Consider the following 16,080-nt stretch of genomic DNA (forward strand, 5'->3'; position numbering starts at 1 on the left):
ATTGCAAATTCTGTAAATAATACAACCAAGTACTAACTCCCTTCAAAAGTCCAGTTTGTAATGTTAGAAGTAACATTAAGAAGTTTCTTTTTTTTCCCCTTTGTTTTTGATAATGTTCAGGATTTCATACTGCTGTAATATTGAACTGATAACTGATCTGAGGCCATGCTTATATTCTAATTTGATTTTTGACGTCAATGACTCGAATCATTGGTTGTTTTCTTTGATTAGGTTAATAGTTGTAAACTGCTGTTTACTGTTTACTTCATCCATTCCTTGAGTTCAAACATGTTGGAAAAATGTGTTGCAAAAGCCTCCACAACATTACAATTGTTGAATTGTGTGAGATTATTTTGAGCAAATAATAATTGACATTCGCAGATACACAACGTCAGTCTCCTAAAATAAAATCAAAATAAATGTGAAATAATTAGTCATGTGTACATTTCATCATGTTTGCTATTACCTCTGAAATTGCAGGTAGCTGAGTGTTTAACATTCTCTTGTCAGGCGTCCTCCTGCTGGGACAATAAATGCTTGTCCAGTTTTGCTCACAGCAGCAGCTGCAGATTACAAACAGCAGGAGGAGGCTGGAGTGTGAACTCCAAACCGATGAGAATACTTGTGCTGCCGTTTTGTCTGCTTCTCCTCATGCCGGGAACCCGCTGCGTTCTAATATTTACACACATCCAGAATGCAAATGCAGCGTAACTTCTCTCCACACACACACTCACACACACACACACACACACACACACACACACACACACACACACACACACACACACACACACACACACACACACACACACACACACACACACACACACACACAAACATGCACACACACAAACACACCTGTGTGCATATTTTTGTTTCTGTTGGAAGGGGAGAGGTCTGCTAAATTACAACAAAAGCAGAGTGAAATTTCCACGGCATCTATTCATGCAGGAGTTTCTGGAGGAGGCAGCTGTGAATGATTGCAACTATTGGAGAGTTTTTATAGAACTGAATGTGGGTGAAAGATTTTTTTTGTTCTACTTTTTAGGTGGGGGTGAAAGAAAGATTTACTGTTTAAGCTGTGACAATTGAAGAGCCAGGGAATTTAGATGGAATACTTAGGAAACCACTGACATGGCATATTATTCACAACAGCAAGACAAAGCGATCCATATGATTGAAGTTTATAGACAATGAAAAGAAAAATTACTTTTTTATTTACCTTTTTATAACTAATTCTGATTCAATGTGCGTCAAAAAGCCAAAAATGCAAGTTGGTCTGTTCTGTCTAGAGATTCAGAAACAGCATCATATCTCACAGCGTACCAGCATTTTGATTTTGAACTGTCTGTCTTCTAATTCCTCTTCTAAACTGGGATCAAGGTGAGTGCCTACTAGTAGGCACTCACCTTGCTCATGTTATGAAGCCTACTTTCAACAATATCATTGATTGTTACAAAGATGAGCCTGTTCTGACGTTCAGACTGTAATTCAGTGATAAACCACAGCAGGTTTGATCTATGTGACACAGAGACCTCTGAAGCCAGGCTGTCGGTTTTGGCACCAGATATTAGCAGATCACTTAAATCTGGTTATTTGTGAGGTACGACTTCCATCATGCGCGCAAGTATTTACAGAAGAATTTTCAGGAAACCTTCTCCTTGGTAAAACATGAACAAGCTTTACGCTAATATCTGCCACTTTCTCTTTCTGTTTTCCTTGACCTATCTCTGTCCCCAGTGTATTTCCTTTTCCCAACCAACAGGTAAAGGCGGACGAACCCCGTCCACAGAGTCTGGGTCCTGCCCGGAGTTTCTTCCTCAATGAGGGAGTTTTTCCCCGCCACCAATGCTTATGCTTATCTGAAGGGCATTGTTGGTTTTCTGTCTGTTAATCGGTCAGTCTATCTGTAATATCTTCAGATGTGATTAAGCGCTATACAATTAAAGTTGATTATTTCATGGACAGGTGAATTGCATAGATCTAAAGTTAGAAACCACACCAATGAAAACCACCTGATCTCACAATGTTGAAGAATTTTACCAGTGTGTCATTGAAGACTGATGCATGAATGTTAGCTGGAGTTTATTTTTATCATATTTCTTAAGAAAAATCATTGATTACAGATGTACATTTATCATTCTTGATGTAATGGCCTGATTTCTTACAACTCTACCATGTCAATACAGTGAACATGATCACAGTCCCATTTTGAGACTTCCGTTATCTGATCATGACATCAGATAACTGGAGATTAAGCCAGGACTCAGAGGACAGGCAGCCATTGTCGGTGAGTGCAGTATGGAACATCAGGTCTCATGATGTCAGAGTCAGCCTGGTCAGCTACTTATACATTTGGATGTATAACATCAGTTATACAGACTGAGAGTCAGTGTGATGCTGTACTAACACACAACACACAGGTGAACGCAGGAAACTTTGCCTTCTCTTTCATCATTTCAAAAAACTGTAATGTTGTGGCTCCTGCAATCTACCTTTTTCAGTTGTACTTATTTTATATAATATTTTAATATGATGAAAGAAATCAGCCTAACAGCTTAGATGATGATGATGAGATCCGGATCCAATGATCAGGATCACTTCTTTAAGACTTTGACTCGTTCTTTGTGATTTCATGATGGATGAAACTCACCCGTATCAATTAGAATGGCTGCTTTCTGACAAAGTTCTGCATCAATTACGTGTAAAATGTAAAACTTCTCAATGTGTTTGAGCTCAGTATGAAACTAGTTTGAAGTTTGAATAATTGGAACTCAGCACAACCCAACAAACCACTGGCAATTGTCCCAAACAGGGAACCCACTGGTTGGGGAAACTATTATCGAGTTATTGGGCAATGTGTGCCCAATAACTCGTTGGTGTTGTGAGGGCAGTCATTAGGCCGCCGCTGAGACACTTTGTGGCTCTGCTAGCATGACGATAAGAGGCTAACCACAGCGAATAAGGGTAACAACTGCATGCCAGGACGGCCACGGGAGGGTAAAACCATGCTGGCTGGCCAAAGTGGAATCATGTGCCACTATCTGCAAGGAGTGAAGATGGTCGTGTTGTGTTTAAGTGCTCCTCCTTTCTCCTTACTATCTGACCAGCAGCCCCACCCCTACAACCATTTGCTATCATTATGTACTACTGCCCCCTACTGCGGGACTGTCGCTGGGATGCCCGCAAGGTCAGTTTAGAGGAGTGGAAGAGGTAAGAGAAAAGCCAGGCAGGGGGGGGCTCTTTTCTCCATTTGATGGCAAGCCACCTGTCACCAAAGGGGCCCCCGGGGGTCTCCACCACAGTGATATTAGTGGAGATGTCTTTCACTAAGAGGAGGGAGGGAAGCCGAGCCTGTTGGGAGCTAAAGGGAGGTGGGGGTTCCATCGCGGATGGTCGATATCCCGGAGGAAAAGAGGGGAGAACGTAAAAATGGACAGCCTGTCAACAGCTTGTCACGTTAGACGTTCTGCTGTCCACTTTTAAACACGGAAATATACACGATGTTTGGACAAGTTTCACCACCATACGTGACAGCAGGACAGCCCCGCCCTGTGGTGCAGACTGCCCAATCACGTGAACCCGTTTACACCTTGTGGTCGCCTTGTGAACAGACACCACCCAGGTTGAAGAGCACAGTCCTTACTCCTTCAAGGTTATAGAACATCAGGACTTTCATTTATTGTGCTCTCTTCAAAGTTTGAGTATTTTTGCCTCCCAAAAGTCCACAGTGAGGTGAAGCCGCAAGTGTTTGATGCGCAAATGCGTGAGGGCGCACTGTTTCATGTTTCAATCCGAAGGAATCTTCTGGTATTCTGCCATCCTGAATCGATAAGAATCTTCCTCTCCTTTGGGCTTTTCCCTTCAAGGGTCGCCACAGCGAATCAGTGTCCTCCATCTAACCCTGTCTTCTGCATCCTCCTCTCTCACACCAACTACCTTCATGTCCTCTTTCACTACATCCATAAACCTCCTCTTTGGTCTTCCTCTAGGCCTCCTGCCTGGCAGTTCAAAACTCAGCATCCTTCTACCAATATATTCACTATCTCTCCTCTGGACATGTCCAAACCATCTCAGTCTGGCCTCTCTGACTTTATCTCCAGAACCTCTAACATGTGCTGTCCCTCTGATGTACTCATTCCTGATCCTATCCATCCTGGTCACTCCCAGAGAGAACCTCAGCATCTTCATCTCTGCTACCTCCAGCTCTGTCTCCTGTCTTTTCCTCAGTGACACTGTCTCTAGACCAAACAACATCACTGGTCTCACCACAGTTTTGTACCCTGAATTTATAATAGGGTGTATAAATAAACCCAGGTACTATAGACCCTTTCCATTAGATTAAAGCACATTTCCACCAGTGTGAACTCTTAATGTGCTGAACTGACTATGTTTAAAGCTGGCAGGAATGGAAAGGAGATTTTATTTTTGGATTTTGAGAGGTTCATTAGAAAGCAAGCACATTTCTAGACAGGTCTTGTACAACTCTAAGTTAGGACTTTGTGTTAAATAAATCAAACCCGCTATGTTGATTCAATCCTCTATGGATCCATTAGCCAATTGAAATAAGTGGCCAAAAAATGTGGGTCTTGGGCCAGCTCTAATATAACCCAATAGCTGTGTCGCCATTCTGACTTCAAATTATCTACATTGAAGGAAAACAAATTTTTAATTATACCAAAGCACTTCACTGATATGGATGTAAAAACAACACAGTTATACATTAATTTAAATTGTGGTTCTAAATTTTATATCAGATACAATTTTACAATTAAATCAGGAAACGTTAGATTTTCAATCCAGTAGCCATTAACACATTTCTATTGCTATTCTGTTAAAGAGATTCCAACTATTTAATAACTGAACAATTTCTTTACAATTTGGTCCTGCACAAAATCAAACTTGAACAAATTAATGTTCTCTTTATTACAGAAGACCTTGCTTTAACCACTCCGTGAACCAGTACAAACGTGTCGTTAGTAACAGATACTCGATTCTTCAATAAAATTTGAAAAGGTCTTTTGTTTTTCCAATGAAGCCAAGAACAAAATCAGATAGAAGTTGAGTGGAGATCCGGGTGGACGCTTAGGAACTGGCCTTCTTGGCTCTACCTCTGGATTTCTGGACGAGTCCAGGTGATGTCTGCGTGCCCATCTCCACAAGGACAGATTTGGCAGTGCCACGTTTTCCAGTGCTGGGTGCCTTTCTGGGTCTTGGAGTCTTTTTAGGACTTTTCCTGACTCCATTTACTTCTGAAAAGGAAATTTTAATCAGTTAAAAAAGTAGGCAAGAATATACATCAACAAACGTTCTCTTGTGTACAGTTTTGGCCAGCGTCTAGCAGGAAGTTGGGGTCGCTGGCGAGTTGGCTCCGGTCTTGAAATGTGTCCATGTCTCTAACTTACGGAGCCGTTTTGGCTTTGTCAAAAATAGCAGTTTAATAGGAAGGGTCTTGATATCTTTATTTATTAAACCATTGCACATACCTTTTTATACTGCACATATCTGTGTATTTTAGTGTGAGGTTTGTGTGTATTATTTTCTTCTTGCACTCTGAATTTCTTGTATGTACCCTTAATTGCCCCTTGGGGCAGTTTTTTGAATTTGCACAATAGAGAGGTGGTCAAGAATGGCACCTCTCCACGTAGCAGCGCCTTAGGTGCAGCTTGTGGGGTTTGGTGCCTTGCTCAACGGCACCCCAGCCGCTACCAGTTCAAGCCCAGAACTTGAGACCACCAAGTCCAAAGCCAAGTCCATGTTGCCTGAACTACCGGCGCTTCTTGTGAAATTTTGCAGATTATCTCTTTTGTGTTCATCAAAAAGGTCGCAGATCTTTCCCTTGATATGTTTTACAGGACAGATCAAGAACACACAATGAACAAAGTGCTGACTCAACCTTTTTTGGTTGTAGCCTTCCTTTTCTTGATGGGACTTCCATTGGTGTCACTGTCTTCTACTTCAGCTGCTGCTTTCTTTCTCTTTGTGGACTTCTGGAAGGTAAGACAAGTTTTTTATTTTAACAACATGGCCATCGAAGTGCTTCACAAAATATAAAGTACAAAGCAATAAAACGTCACAAAACAAAGTTATGTGCTTAACAACAATAGAAAAAGTACACATGAGTACATTTGCTGTGCTTTGCTTGAATTGTTGCTACATTACGCAAACATTAGCTAATGTAGTCATTTTTATGCAAAGTAAATTAACATGATCATCGTTCATGATCTCACAAGTTTCGACACAGAGTGTAGATGTTACTGGTGCACAGTGAACATGCCTTTTCTCAAATCACATCACATCACAGTTTCTCCTTTGCTTGTCATCTGAGTCATTTCGAAACACGCTGCTGGAATCATCAGACACTAGACTAGATTGTTAGGTAATGGCTTTTGACTACACCTCCTCTCCCTCTGAAGATCTGCTCGGAATGAAATCTCTCAAAATATCACACACAAAAATGGAGTTGATATAACAAATAACTAAAAACAGCAGTAATGCACCAACTTAAGCAATAGTCAGGATAAAGGGCTAGCCACAACTAAAAGCATCTCATTAAGGGTTACATGGAGCTGAACAGTCTTCACCGTATAATAATTATACCAAACTCGTGTTATACCAACAGTGTATGTGAATGCTTCTGATTATTGCCTCTGGTCCACAAGAGCGCTCCAAAAACCTTTAGATTTTGAGGAAACGTTGCACCAAGCGGGCAGAGTTTGGACCAAGAAGCCCCATGAAGGTAAAACCTGCTCAGTCCCTTAGAGAGCTGTGACTTAAAATATTTGACATATTTACCACGATCAAGTTCATGCTTTACGCACAACCAGATCCTTGTGTAGATCAATATTTTGTTGATTAGGAAGGGTTACTACATTTTGAGGCACTGATTTTAAGAGAAGTAAAAGGACTTTTATCGAACTGAGAAGTAGGATCCAGATGTGGATTATGGAAAAATCAGATTTGTTCATGACTCAGAAGCTACTGATAATACACAATATTTCATCTATTGGGAGGAGGTTTCCAGGGTCAAGGGATTAAGCTATTTTACTATAAATGAGGCATGTAAGTGTAAAGTGGGTTCATCATGACAACATGATCATAGTTGTGTTCCAAGCTCTGAGTGCATTGATACAAAAATAGAACTATGCCACAAAGAGGAACAAAATGAGATGCACGTGTGCGTGTGTGTGTGTGTGCGTGTGTGTGTGTGTGTGTGTGTGTGTGTGTGTTGACCTGGGCAGGAGGTGATGCAGCTCTGCTGTCAGGAGTAAAGTCCAGCTTGCCGTTATCTTTGGCCCGAATGGCCTTCAGCCCTGCCTGCAGGATGGAGCGCAGCCTCTCGTACGGCGGCTTGTCGTTGTATTCCAGTAATTTGACTTCCTCCATGAACCTCTGGATCTCATCTGCAACACAGGAGCGACACACACTACGAACTGAACGGCTGTAACTCACTGAACATTTTGACAGTGTCAGTAGCACCGGAGAAGGTGGGCAAAGTGTTCTTGTTTGTGTGCGTCTTTGCATCTCTGATGCATATTTTCTGACAGGGATGCACGATCGCCAGAAAGCATCCAGAGCAAGAATAAGCTGTCACTGATGCTTGGAGAGTCGTGTTGTGTTTGTCTGTTAACGCGCTTTGAAATGTCTGCTGGTGTGATTAAGCGCTATACAAATAAAGGTTGATTATCACCATGACTCCGAAAAAGATGCAAATGCTGGAGAAAAAGTAAGAGACAATGAGTGTTTTCTTGCATAAAATTTTTTTTAAAAAAAGTTAATGAAGAAAAGGAGACAGATATTACTACAGATATAACTACAGATATTACTACAGTTATTACTGGAATGTGTGTGAAGAAGGTTCTGTCAGCTTGGTGCAGTGGCCAAAGGAGAATATACGAATTTAATAAAAAGATATAAAACTATTAAGTGAAAAGCAAAAGTGCAAAAAAAACTATTACTGTAAATCTTTTTTATTTCTAAAACTGTTTTTTTTAATGACTACCAGGCTTTTCGATAAAACAAATATATAATTTTACTCTTTTTTTTCTTTTTACTTTAACAGTTATGATGGTATTGATAAAAGCAATATAATTAACAGTTTGTTTAGTTTTTATATTGTTCTATTGGCAAAACTCCATCCTTGCGTACGCTTGTAGCGTAAATTCTGTCATCACTTTTGGAATCCATATGGCTGAACATTTTTAGTATTATACAAATACTACAGTACTACCACCATTCATGAGTGGCAAACCTGAAGAGTGTGTGTGTGTGTGTTTATTAATAAGGAAGATTAGCCAACAGGAGGAGGAGATGAGGGGGATTTGGTGCCATCATAACAGGAACTCACCAAAGGTGTGCGTTTGGAGTGACCTCAACAAAGACACACACTCACACACACACACAGCTAGCAGTCGCAAACAGTTCTGTCCTACAGGGCGATTACACAGCAGGAGAAATTACAGGTTGAAGGCTAATACCAGTTGATTGGAATTTGTTGTCAGCAGTTATTAATGGCCCTGAAAAGCCTTTGCTCACCCCCCCTGTGCTCTGTGTGTGTGTGTGTGTGTGTGTGTGTGTGTGTGTGTCTTACCTGGCTTGTCTTGAGTGGAGAAACACTGTGTCATAAATTCAGAAACATTTTCTTGACACCTGAGAAAGAGAGAGCACACCTTTTAGAAGTCCCAGCTGAACGACCCCCCCCCCAACAGAGAGCTCCAGCTGCTCTGTTTAACAATGATCTTTACGAACTCCAGACCTTTTCTCGTGTGGGTGCAGCAGAAAAACTACAGGCTACCATTGAAAGCTGTGCGCAGTGAATGCAGCTACGTTGTCACCTGATTTTAGCGTCTCTGACATAGAGGGGGTCCTGCAGCTTGTCCTCCCAGGGCAGACGTCCACACAACCACTGGACCATGCAGTAGCTCAGGATCTCCAGGTCGCTCCGTCTGCTGGCAGCTGGAATTCACATCGCATCACATCAGAAAATCACCTCTAAAACAGCACCTCATCATTTCATATAGGTACAGTAGTTTTTATTTTCATGATTTTATCTCAGGCTCAAGATGCCTTTTGTTGCACATAAACAACAGAAGGACGTTTAAACCTGGTATCTTCTCAGGTGTACCTACATGCTCCCTTGTGAGCGTCGATGCTTGTGAACTCGATGGTCCCATCGTGACATCTCTTTGGGTCCTCCTTGTATTCTTTCAGGACACTGTCGGGTGCATATCTATATGCCAGCCCATAATCTACCAGGTAAACCTACAATTAAAGCACATCGACCGAGATCAAGAAGAAAGTCCATTTAACAATATTACAGTTAATTGTCTAACTTTAATGTCATATGACTCCAGCATAAGGTCTGAACGCGATGATGTCATCCTGATCTCCTCCCTCACTTATTTAACCATATATTACTTTTTTTTGACAATTTCGATATAAAAAGTGCAACAATTGCAATAATATGCATCTGTTGCTCCCAGGCTGGACTGTTGTAATGAGGTTCAGACTTTGCCTTGAAAACTGTGTGTGTGTGTGTGTGTGTGTGTGTGTGTGTGTGTGTGTGTGTGTGTGTGTGTTGTTCTTACATGCCTTTAGCATGCTGAGTAACTACATCTCCTATCAGTGTGCTCTAAAAATCTGATTTACTTTGCTGATTTTTTAAACCACATTGTACAGACGCTCATCTGTGGGCCATTAAATGAGTCTGAAGAACTCCCAACATGCACTGCAAAAAGTCTACAAACCCCACTGAAATATCTGATGGCATCAAATGTACAACAACAAGTTGCTTCATTAACACGGAGAGACCAAAAGGCACACACCAATAAAAACCCAAGAAATATATTAAAACATTTTTTAATTAACATTAAAATCCTGAGGGACCAATTTTGTCAATTATACAGAACTATTTAATAACACCCAGATGATGCATTATTAATCTTCAAATTAAATATTTGGCCCCTGCCTTGTTAACTAGAAAAAACTGTGGCATCTAATTTGCCCATCTTGAGCCTGCATGCACACGTGTGAACACGTGTGCACACATGTACACATGTATAGAAACAGGAACACGCACATTGAGACTTAACTGAACCTAATGCATTATAATCAAAAACGTCCCCTTCATTTTTGTACACGGCATCTCTTCGGTTCAAATAAAGCACCGGATCATGCTCCTGACCTGGTTGGGATCGCTGTGGCTCAGCATGAGGTTGGATGCCTTAATGTCAGCGTGCACGTATTCATGCTCATGGATGTACTCCAGAATTTCAAGCTGAACAGAGAAAAAACATATGACATCACGTCTCATGAAAAAAACATGATCAGGGAAAATCTGATCAGACCTGCAAACACATTTAGACTTCAGAGACTCCACGAATGTTGAGGTGAAATGAACTTGTGAGTCCAGACCAGGGTGAATGAAACTTCAGAGCAATGAATGAAACTGATGCTGCAAAATAATACAATAAACTTCCCTACTTAGTGCAGGTGTGCACAGACAGTTGGTTTAAAATTTGTACTGGTCTGGCTTCTGACCTGTCCAATAATTCATGACGATGCACACTTTGCTAAATATTAACTCTTAAAACTCAGGGTCAAGAAACAACCAACCAGCCGAAGACCAAGCTGCAAGACCAGTTTTCTGGGGAACCGCTTTCCACAGTCTTCAAACTTCTTCTGAAGGTCCATGCCAAGTCTGTCGATAACCATGAACCTGTACCTGGAAGATATACGGAACTTATTTAATACTTCTGATAAACATATTACAACTATGGATGAATGGAAAAAACATGTTCTTTTGGGTGTGTGAACACAGACAGTGGGTTTGTGTCTGGGTTGTGGGGTCATTGTGGGGGCAGTTTCTTACTGCAATGAACAATGTTTCATTAGAACATGTTTCATCAGCATTATTGTATATAGTTATATCATTATATATATATATATATATATATATATATATATATATATATATATATATATATATATATATAGTTATAATGGGCGTCAATGGGACCATTTATGACCATTGTGTGTACACAGTGAAAATCTGCTACTCTATACACTTCCAATGACAGGCATTAAGGAATTTAGAGAATAAAGATGAAAGAAAATTACTGGAAAATTTTCATGTATTTAGCCTTTTAACTGACTGATTTATTGGGAGAGAAACACAAAGAAGCAACAAAAATGTCACTTTTGGGCCCAAACAGTTCCCAGGGGTTAAAAGCTATGAACACTGTGACACGGCCCCTGAAACCATTTCATTATCAACTTACCTTTTCCCTCCTTTCTCATGCAGACCTGAGCCCCAGTATCTCGGGACTCCAAGGCTTTTCAGTTTGTGAGACTTCATCCAGCTCTGAACTGCAGGACAACAAGAAATTACTCAGAAATGTCTTAAGTACCTTTTCTGTCCAAAACCTACAGCAAGCACAAGTAAAGATCTCCAAGCACCCCAGCCGTCACCCACTCACACCATCCCAGTTAGCAGCATAGTCACCAGAAGCTGTAAAGTAATAGTGTAATTCCATGGGGGGGGGGGGGGGGCTGGGCAGCACGGCTGCAAGCTAATCTGCTGCTGGGACAAATATTTACCAATATGAGACTCCAGCATGAATAAAATATGAGCTTTTGGTTCCTTAGTAATATAGCAGTTAATTGTCAGGAGAGACTGACATTTGAATTGTTATTGTATAAAATGCAAAGATGTGGCCTGGGGGCACCACCAAAAGCGTCCTCCCCTCCGTGCATCACCAACAAGACCGTCTTGTTTTAATTAAAAGAAGTTGCCTTTCCTTTATTTGCATGCCCTTCTGTTGTGAGTGTGTGTGGTGATGTGATCACTAACTTTGGCTTAGGGACAGAACTACACGTACGTACGTGTGCGTGTGTGTGTCAAAGGGAACGATAAGGCCTCTTACTCAGATCAGGCTTAGCAGCTCTCATGTAAAACTTGAGCTCAGAGAACAGGGGTCCATTTTCACTGGGCTCCTGTGGACAAAGACGACGGGAACAACAACAAGAGAATAACAACAAGTCATTTATGCCCAGACTTCTTTAAAGAGTCATTTGAACAAACAGGGATGGACATTTCAAGCCCAAAATTATTATTCAAAAACCTCTTGGCAGCTACTAATCAAACAGTAGCACATCATCATTACAAAGTTTAGGAAGTCTTTGGGTGAGTTTTGCTCAACAGTAAAACCCATCGTTTTCAGTAAATATAAGTGTATTTTGTCATCTGTGAGTTGATTGTTATCTCATCAACATGACTTCATTCGTCGACTGATCGAACCGACTGTTGAGCTGTGGACAAACCTTCTGCTCTGGTTTGATGTGTGCAGGTGGTTTTATGTGGAAGACATGAATTGCACCTCACTTCCTGTATTTCTTTAGAGGAGTTCCAAACCAGCTAGAATTCCTCAGCTGTTTGCCATGTGGTTAGTGCGTTCTTCTTCTTTCTTTAATTACAATAGCAAAGAACCTTATTCCTGCCACCTTCTGGTGATAGTACAGTAAGACCACCAGGTAAAGGTAAAAACGTGGGAAAAACATTTTAAGACATGATAACTGTGTCTACTAATATATTTTCTATATTAATTAATGACTATAAAACTATCAAAAATTCCATGTCCAGACTGGGAACATGAAACATGTGGTTTGGTAACAATAAAAACAAGCACTTTCTTTTCAATATAAACAGCAGACGGGTGGTAAAATTTTACTTTATATTTAAGATCTGTACAGGTGTGACCAAACGTTTTCATTGGTTGCACCTATGCAATAATATACAAGCATAAACAAGTATTTGACAGATTACAAATACTTGTCATTGAACAAATCACCATATTTTGTAAATTATCATGGCATAGCTAAAATGAATGCACATATTTTGTGCATTGTGAATGTTTCTGTGTAAAACTGTACCATGTGTCAATTCCACATTCCTTGCAAACTACTGCTACAGCTAGTATATGAAGGGAGAAATATCTAAGGTTTTCAAATTACAGTAGTCCTCGACTTTGCAATGTCGTCACAAAATAATCACCTGCACCTTTAATTCCAGTTCAAAAATTCACAAAATGTGTTAAAAAATGACTAACAAGTAATGAAACTAAAATAACACTTACTGGGTGTTATTCTGGAGCCCAGTGGGTTTATTATTTTATTCCTGGCTATTAGCTGCCGACCCAAACTTCTCATTATCAGTTCAGTATTTCTAAGTCACCCATTAATTCCGCATCTATAACTTAAACAAATATAATGCAGTTCATGTTCTGAAGTCACTTAGTCGTCTTACCACTTTGATCACATAGTGAGCATCTGCTCCCACAGGTTGGGAAGAATTCTCTTCAGCTGGAGACATGCAAGAGAATATTTGTTTTTAGTGAAATGTTCCTTTTAATAACCAAACATTACAAATGTCTGTCTTGAATGTGATATAAGGCATTACGTGTTATTTGATCAAAACAAATGCTTGATAAAATGCATTCAGATGTCTTTTAGCAATTTTAGGAAGTAGTTCTTGCCCAAATAAATGAGGCCGAAGCCGCCTTGTCCGACCGGAGCCCCCAGCTTCCAGGACTTCTTGGCGGTGTCCGTCAGGACCTCCCCCAGTGGGAACTCCTCTGCCAGCTTCCTCCTGGCTGGAGCTCTGCCTTTTCCTGCTGCCTTGCCCTTCGGAGCCATCTGTCATTGCAGGACAACGCTATTCATTATGACATAACAACGCTATTCATTATGACATAACAGTTCATGGGTTATGGAAGAGCTGGGCAGTCAAGTCACGTCGGTAAAACCAGCAAATCTTTAAAATTAACTAATTCTAATGAATAAAAACCCTGATGACAACAGACTGAATGTTCAGTTCTACATGAATGTCACATTTTTATCATATTTAGTCAGATGTGCATGTATAACTAACCCTGTCAGAGTATGGACTCAAACACACAACAACCTATTAACTAGATCAAAACAACGTTTACTACTGGGTCCATAACTAGACCAACACAACGTTTACTAGTGTGACTACAACTAAATCAAAACCACGTTTACAAGTCAGTCAAAAACCAGATCAACACCATGTTTAGCAGTGGGTCCCTAACAAGACCAAAATGTTTACTAGTAGGTCTATAACTAAACCAAAACAGTTTACTACTGTGTCCATAACTAGACCAACACAATGTCCACTAGTGGATCTATAAATGGACCAAAACAACGTTTACTAGTGGGTCTATAACCACACCAAAACAGTATTTGCTAGTGGGTTTATAACAAGACCAAAACCAGATTTACTAGTGGGATTATAACCAGACCAAAACAATATTTAAGTCAGTCAATAACCAGACCAAAACGTTTAGTCAGGGGTCCATAATTTAACCAAAACACTGTTTACTAGTGAGTCTACAACCACACCACAACGATGTTCATCAGCGGGTCCAAAACAATGTGGATCTATGATTAGACCAAAACAAAGTTTACTGGTGTCTATGACCAGACCAACCCCCCCACTAGGGTCCAGAACTACATCAAAACAATGTTCAGCAGTGGGTCTTTAACTAGACCACTTGTTAAATGGTGGTTCAATGACTAGACCAAAATAACTGGCATTAATGGGGCTATAAGGAGACTAAACTAAAGTTAACTAGTGGGTCTATTACTACACCAAAAACAGGTGTTAGGAGTGAGTCTATAACTAGACTAAAATGATGTTTACTAGTCGTCATACCTAGACCAAACAAAGTTTATCAGTAGTTCTATAACTAGAACAAAACAACGTTTGATAGAGTCAAACTACATCAAAACAATGTTCGCTAGTGGCTCTTAAACTACACCAACACAACGTTTACTAACTAGTGGCTCTTAAACTACACCAACACAACGTTTACTAACTAGTGGCTCTATAACTAGACCAACACAACGTTTACTAACTAGTGGCTCTTAAACTACACCAACACAACGTTTACTAACTAGTGGTTCTATAACTAGACCAACACAACGTTTACTAACTAGTGGTTCTATAACTAGACCAACACGTTTACTAACTAGTGGTTCTATAACTAGACCAACACAACGTTTACTAACTAGTGGTTCTATAACTAGACCAACACGTTTACTAACTAGTGGTTCTATAACTAGACCAACACGTTTACTAACTAGTGGCTCTATAACTAGACCAACACGTTTACTAACTAGTGGTTCTATAACTAGACCAACACGTTTACTAACTAGTGGTTCTATAACTAGACCAACACAACGTTTACTAACTAGTGGTTCTATAACTAGACCAACACGTTTACTAACTAGTGGTTCTATAACTAGACCAACACGTTTACTAACGAGTGGTTCTATAACTAGTCCAAACCAACGGTTCCCAGTGGCTCCACAAACGTTTCGGAGGGCCATGACCGGGTAACTTTAAGCTAGCCGCTAGCCGCCGGTTCGTTCGCCTCCCACCGGCAGCCTCATGCCGCCGGGGAGCCGCAGAGGCTCCGGGGAGCTTCTGGGTGTCAGGAAACCTGACGTTCACTGGGCTGAAGGAAGAGGAGATGAATTCTCACCGTTACGTTTGTCGACGCTTGTCAGAGGAGCTAAATGCGGAACAAACTTCCCGCAAAAGTGACAACTAGGAAGTGACGTCACGATCAAAAACTTGCGATTCTATTGGTTTGTTATGCCGGAAACGTCAGGATGCATTTTCCGGTTGTGGACTGTGTTTTTTGAATCCTGTGAGTATGAATTTTCTATCTCAATTCAATCTGATATGCTCTGGAAAGATATATTTTTTGATATTAATAATTTTGGGAATTGATTTGTTTGGGTTAACTGAACAAGCAAGATAGACTTACCTTTATCATGTAGTACTGTTGTATAAATTACAAATACACATTAATTAGATGTTTAAATCCCATATTTTCCTCAACACATGCTAAAGAAAGTATGGCAGTAGTTAAACCAAATAAATGTGTGTTCTTTTAATTCAATTCTATGTATATTACCAGCTGGTGGAGCATGAACAATTATTTCCGTCCAGTCAAATTAAACCGTTCGCCCAATTTACCTCTTGGCTTTGCAAAA

General features: G+C 40.4%; 1 protein-coding gene across 2 annotated transcripts; it reads right to left on the reverse strand.

Moving 5' to 3' along the window:
* Positions 1-1,217: 1,217 nt before the first annotated feature.
* Positions 1,218-15,626, reverse strand: vrk1 (VRK serine/threonine kinase 1). 2 transcript variants are annotated; one of them, XM_068339599.1, is made up of 13 exons: positions 15,564-15,626; positions 13,533-13,692; positions 13,304-13,359; positions 11,925-11,994; positions 11,280-11,367; positions 10,615-10,723; positions 10,184-10,276; positions 9,129-9,261; positions 8,835-8,955; positions 8,591-8,649; positions 7,234-7,403; positions 5,897-5,990; positions 1,218-5,252 (listed from the first exon to the last, which is right to left on the reverse strand). In XM_068339599.1, exons 2-13 carry the CDS (start codon positions 13,690-13,692, stop codon positions 5,086-5,088), a joined length of 1,320 nt encoding a protein of 439 aa, XP_068195700.1. In that variant the 5' UTR covers positions 15,564-15,626; the 3' UTR covers positions 1,218-5,085. The 2 variants fall into 2 exon arrangements, with proteins under 2 accessions (XP_068195700.1, XP_068195701.1); XM_068339600.1 differs by having other exon boundaries at positions 13,533-13,711; positions 15,564-15,623.
* Positions 15,627-16,080: the final 454 nt, after the last annotated feature.

Source organism: Antennarius striatus, chromosome 17 (genome assembly GCF_040054535.1).
Source record: "Antennarius striatus isolate MH-2024 chromosome 17, ASM4005453v1, whole genome shotgun sequence".
Classification (NCBI taxonomy): domain Eukaryota; kingdom Metazoa; phylum Chordata; class Actinopteri; order Lophiiformes; family Antennariidae; genus Antennarius; species Antennarius striatus.

Coding starts and splice junctions, on each gene's coding strand:
- vrk1 (XM_068339599.1), bottom strand. CDS start 13,692: ATGGCTCCGAAGGGCAAGGCAGCAGGAAAAGGCAGAGCTCCAGCCAGG. Junction 11,368..11,924: donor AGCTGCTAAGCCTGATCTGA/GTAAGAGGCCTT, acceptor GTTGTCCTGCAG/TTCAGAGCTGGATGAAGTCT. Junction 7,404..8,590: donor CTCCACTCAAGACAAGCCAG/GTAAGACACACA, acceptor CCTGTGTTGCAG/ATGAGATCCAGAGGTTCATG.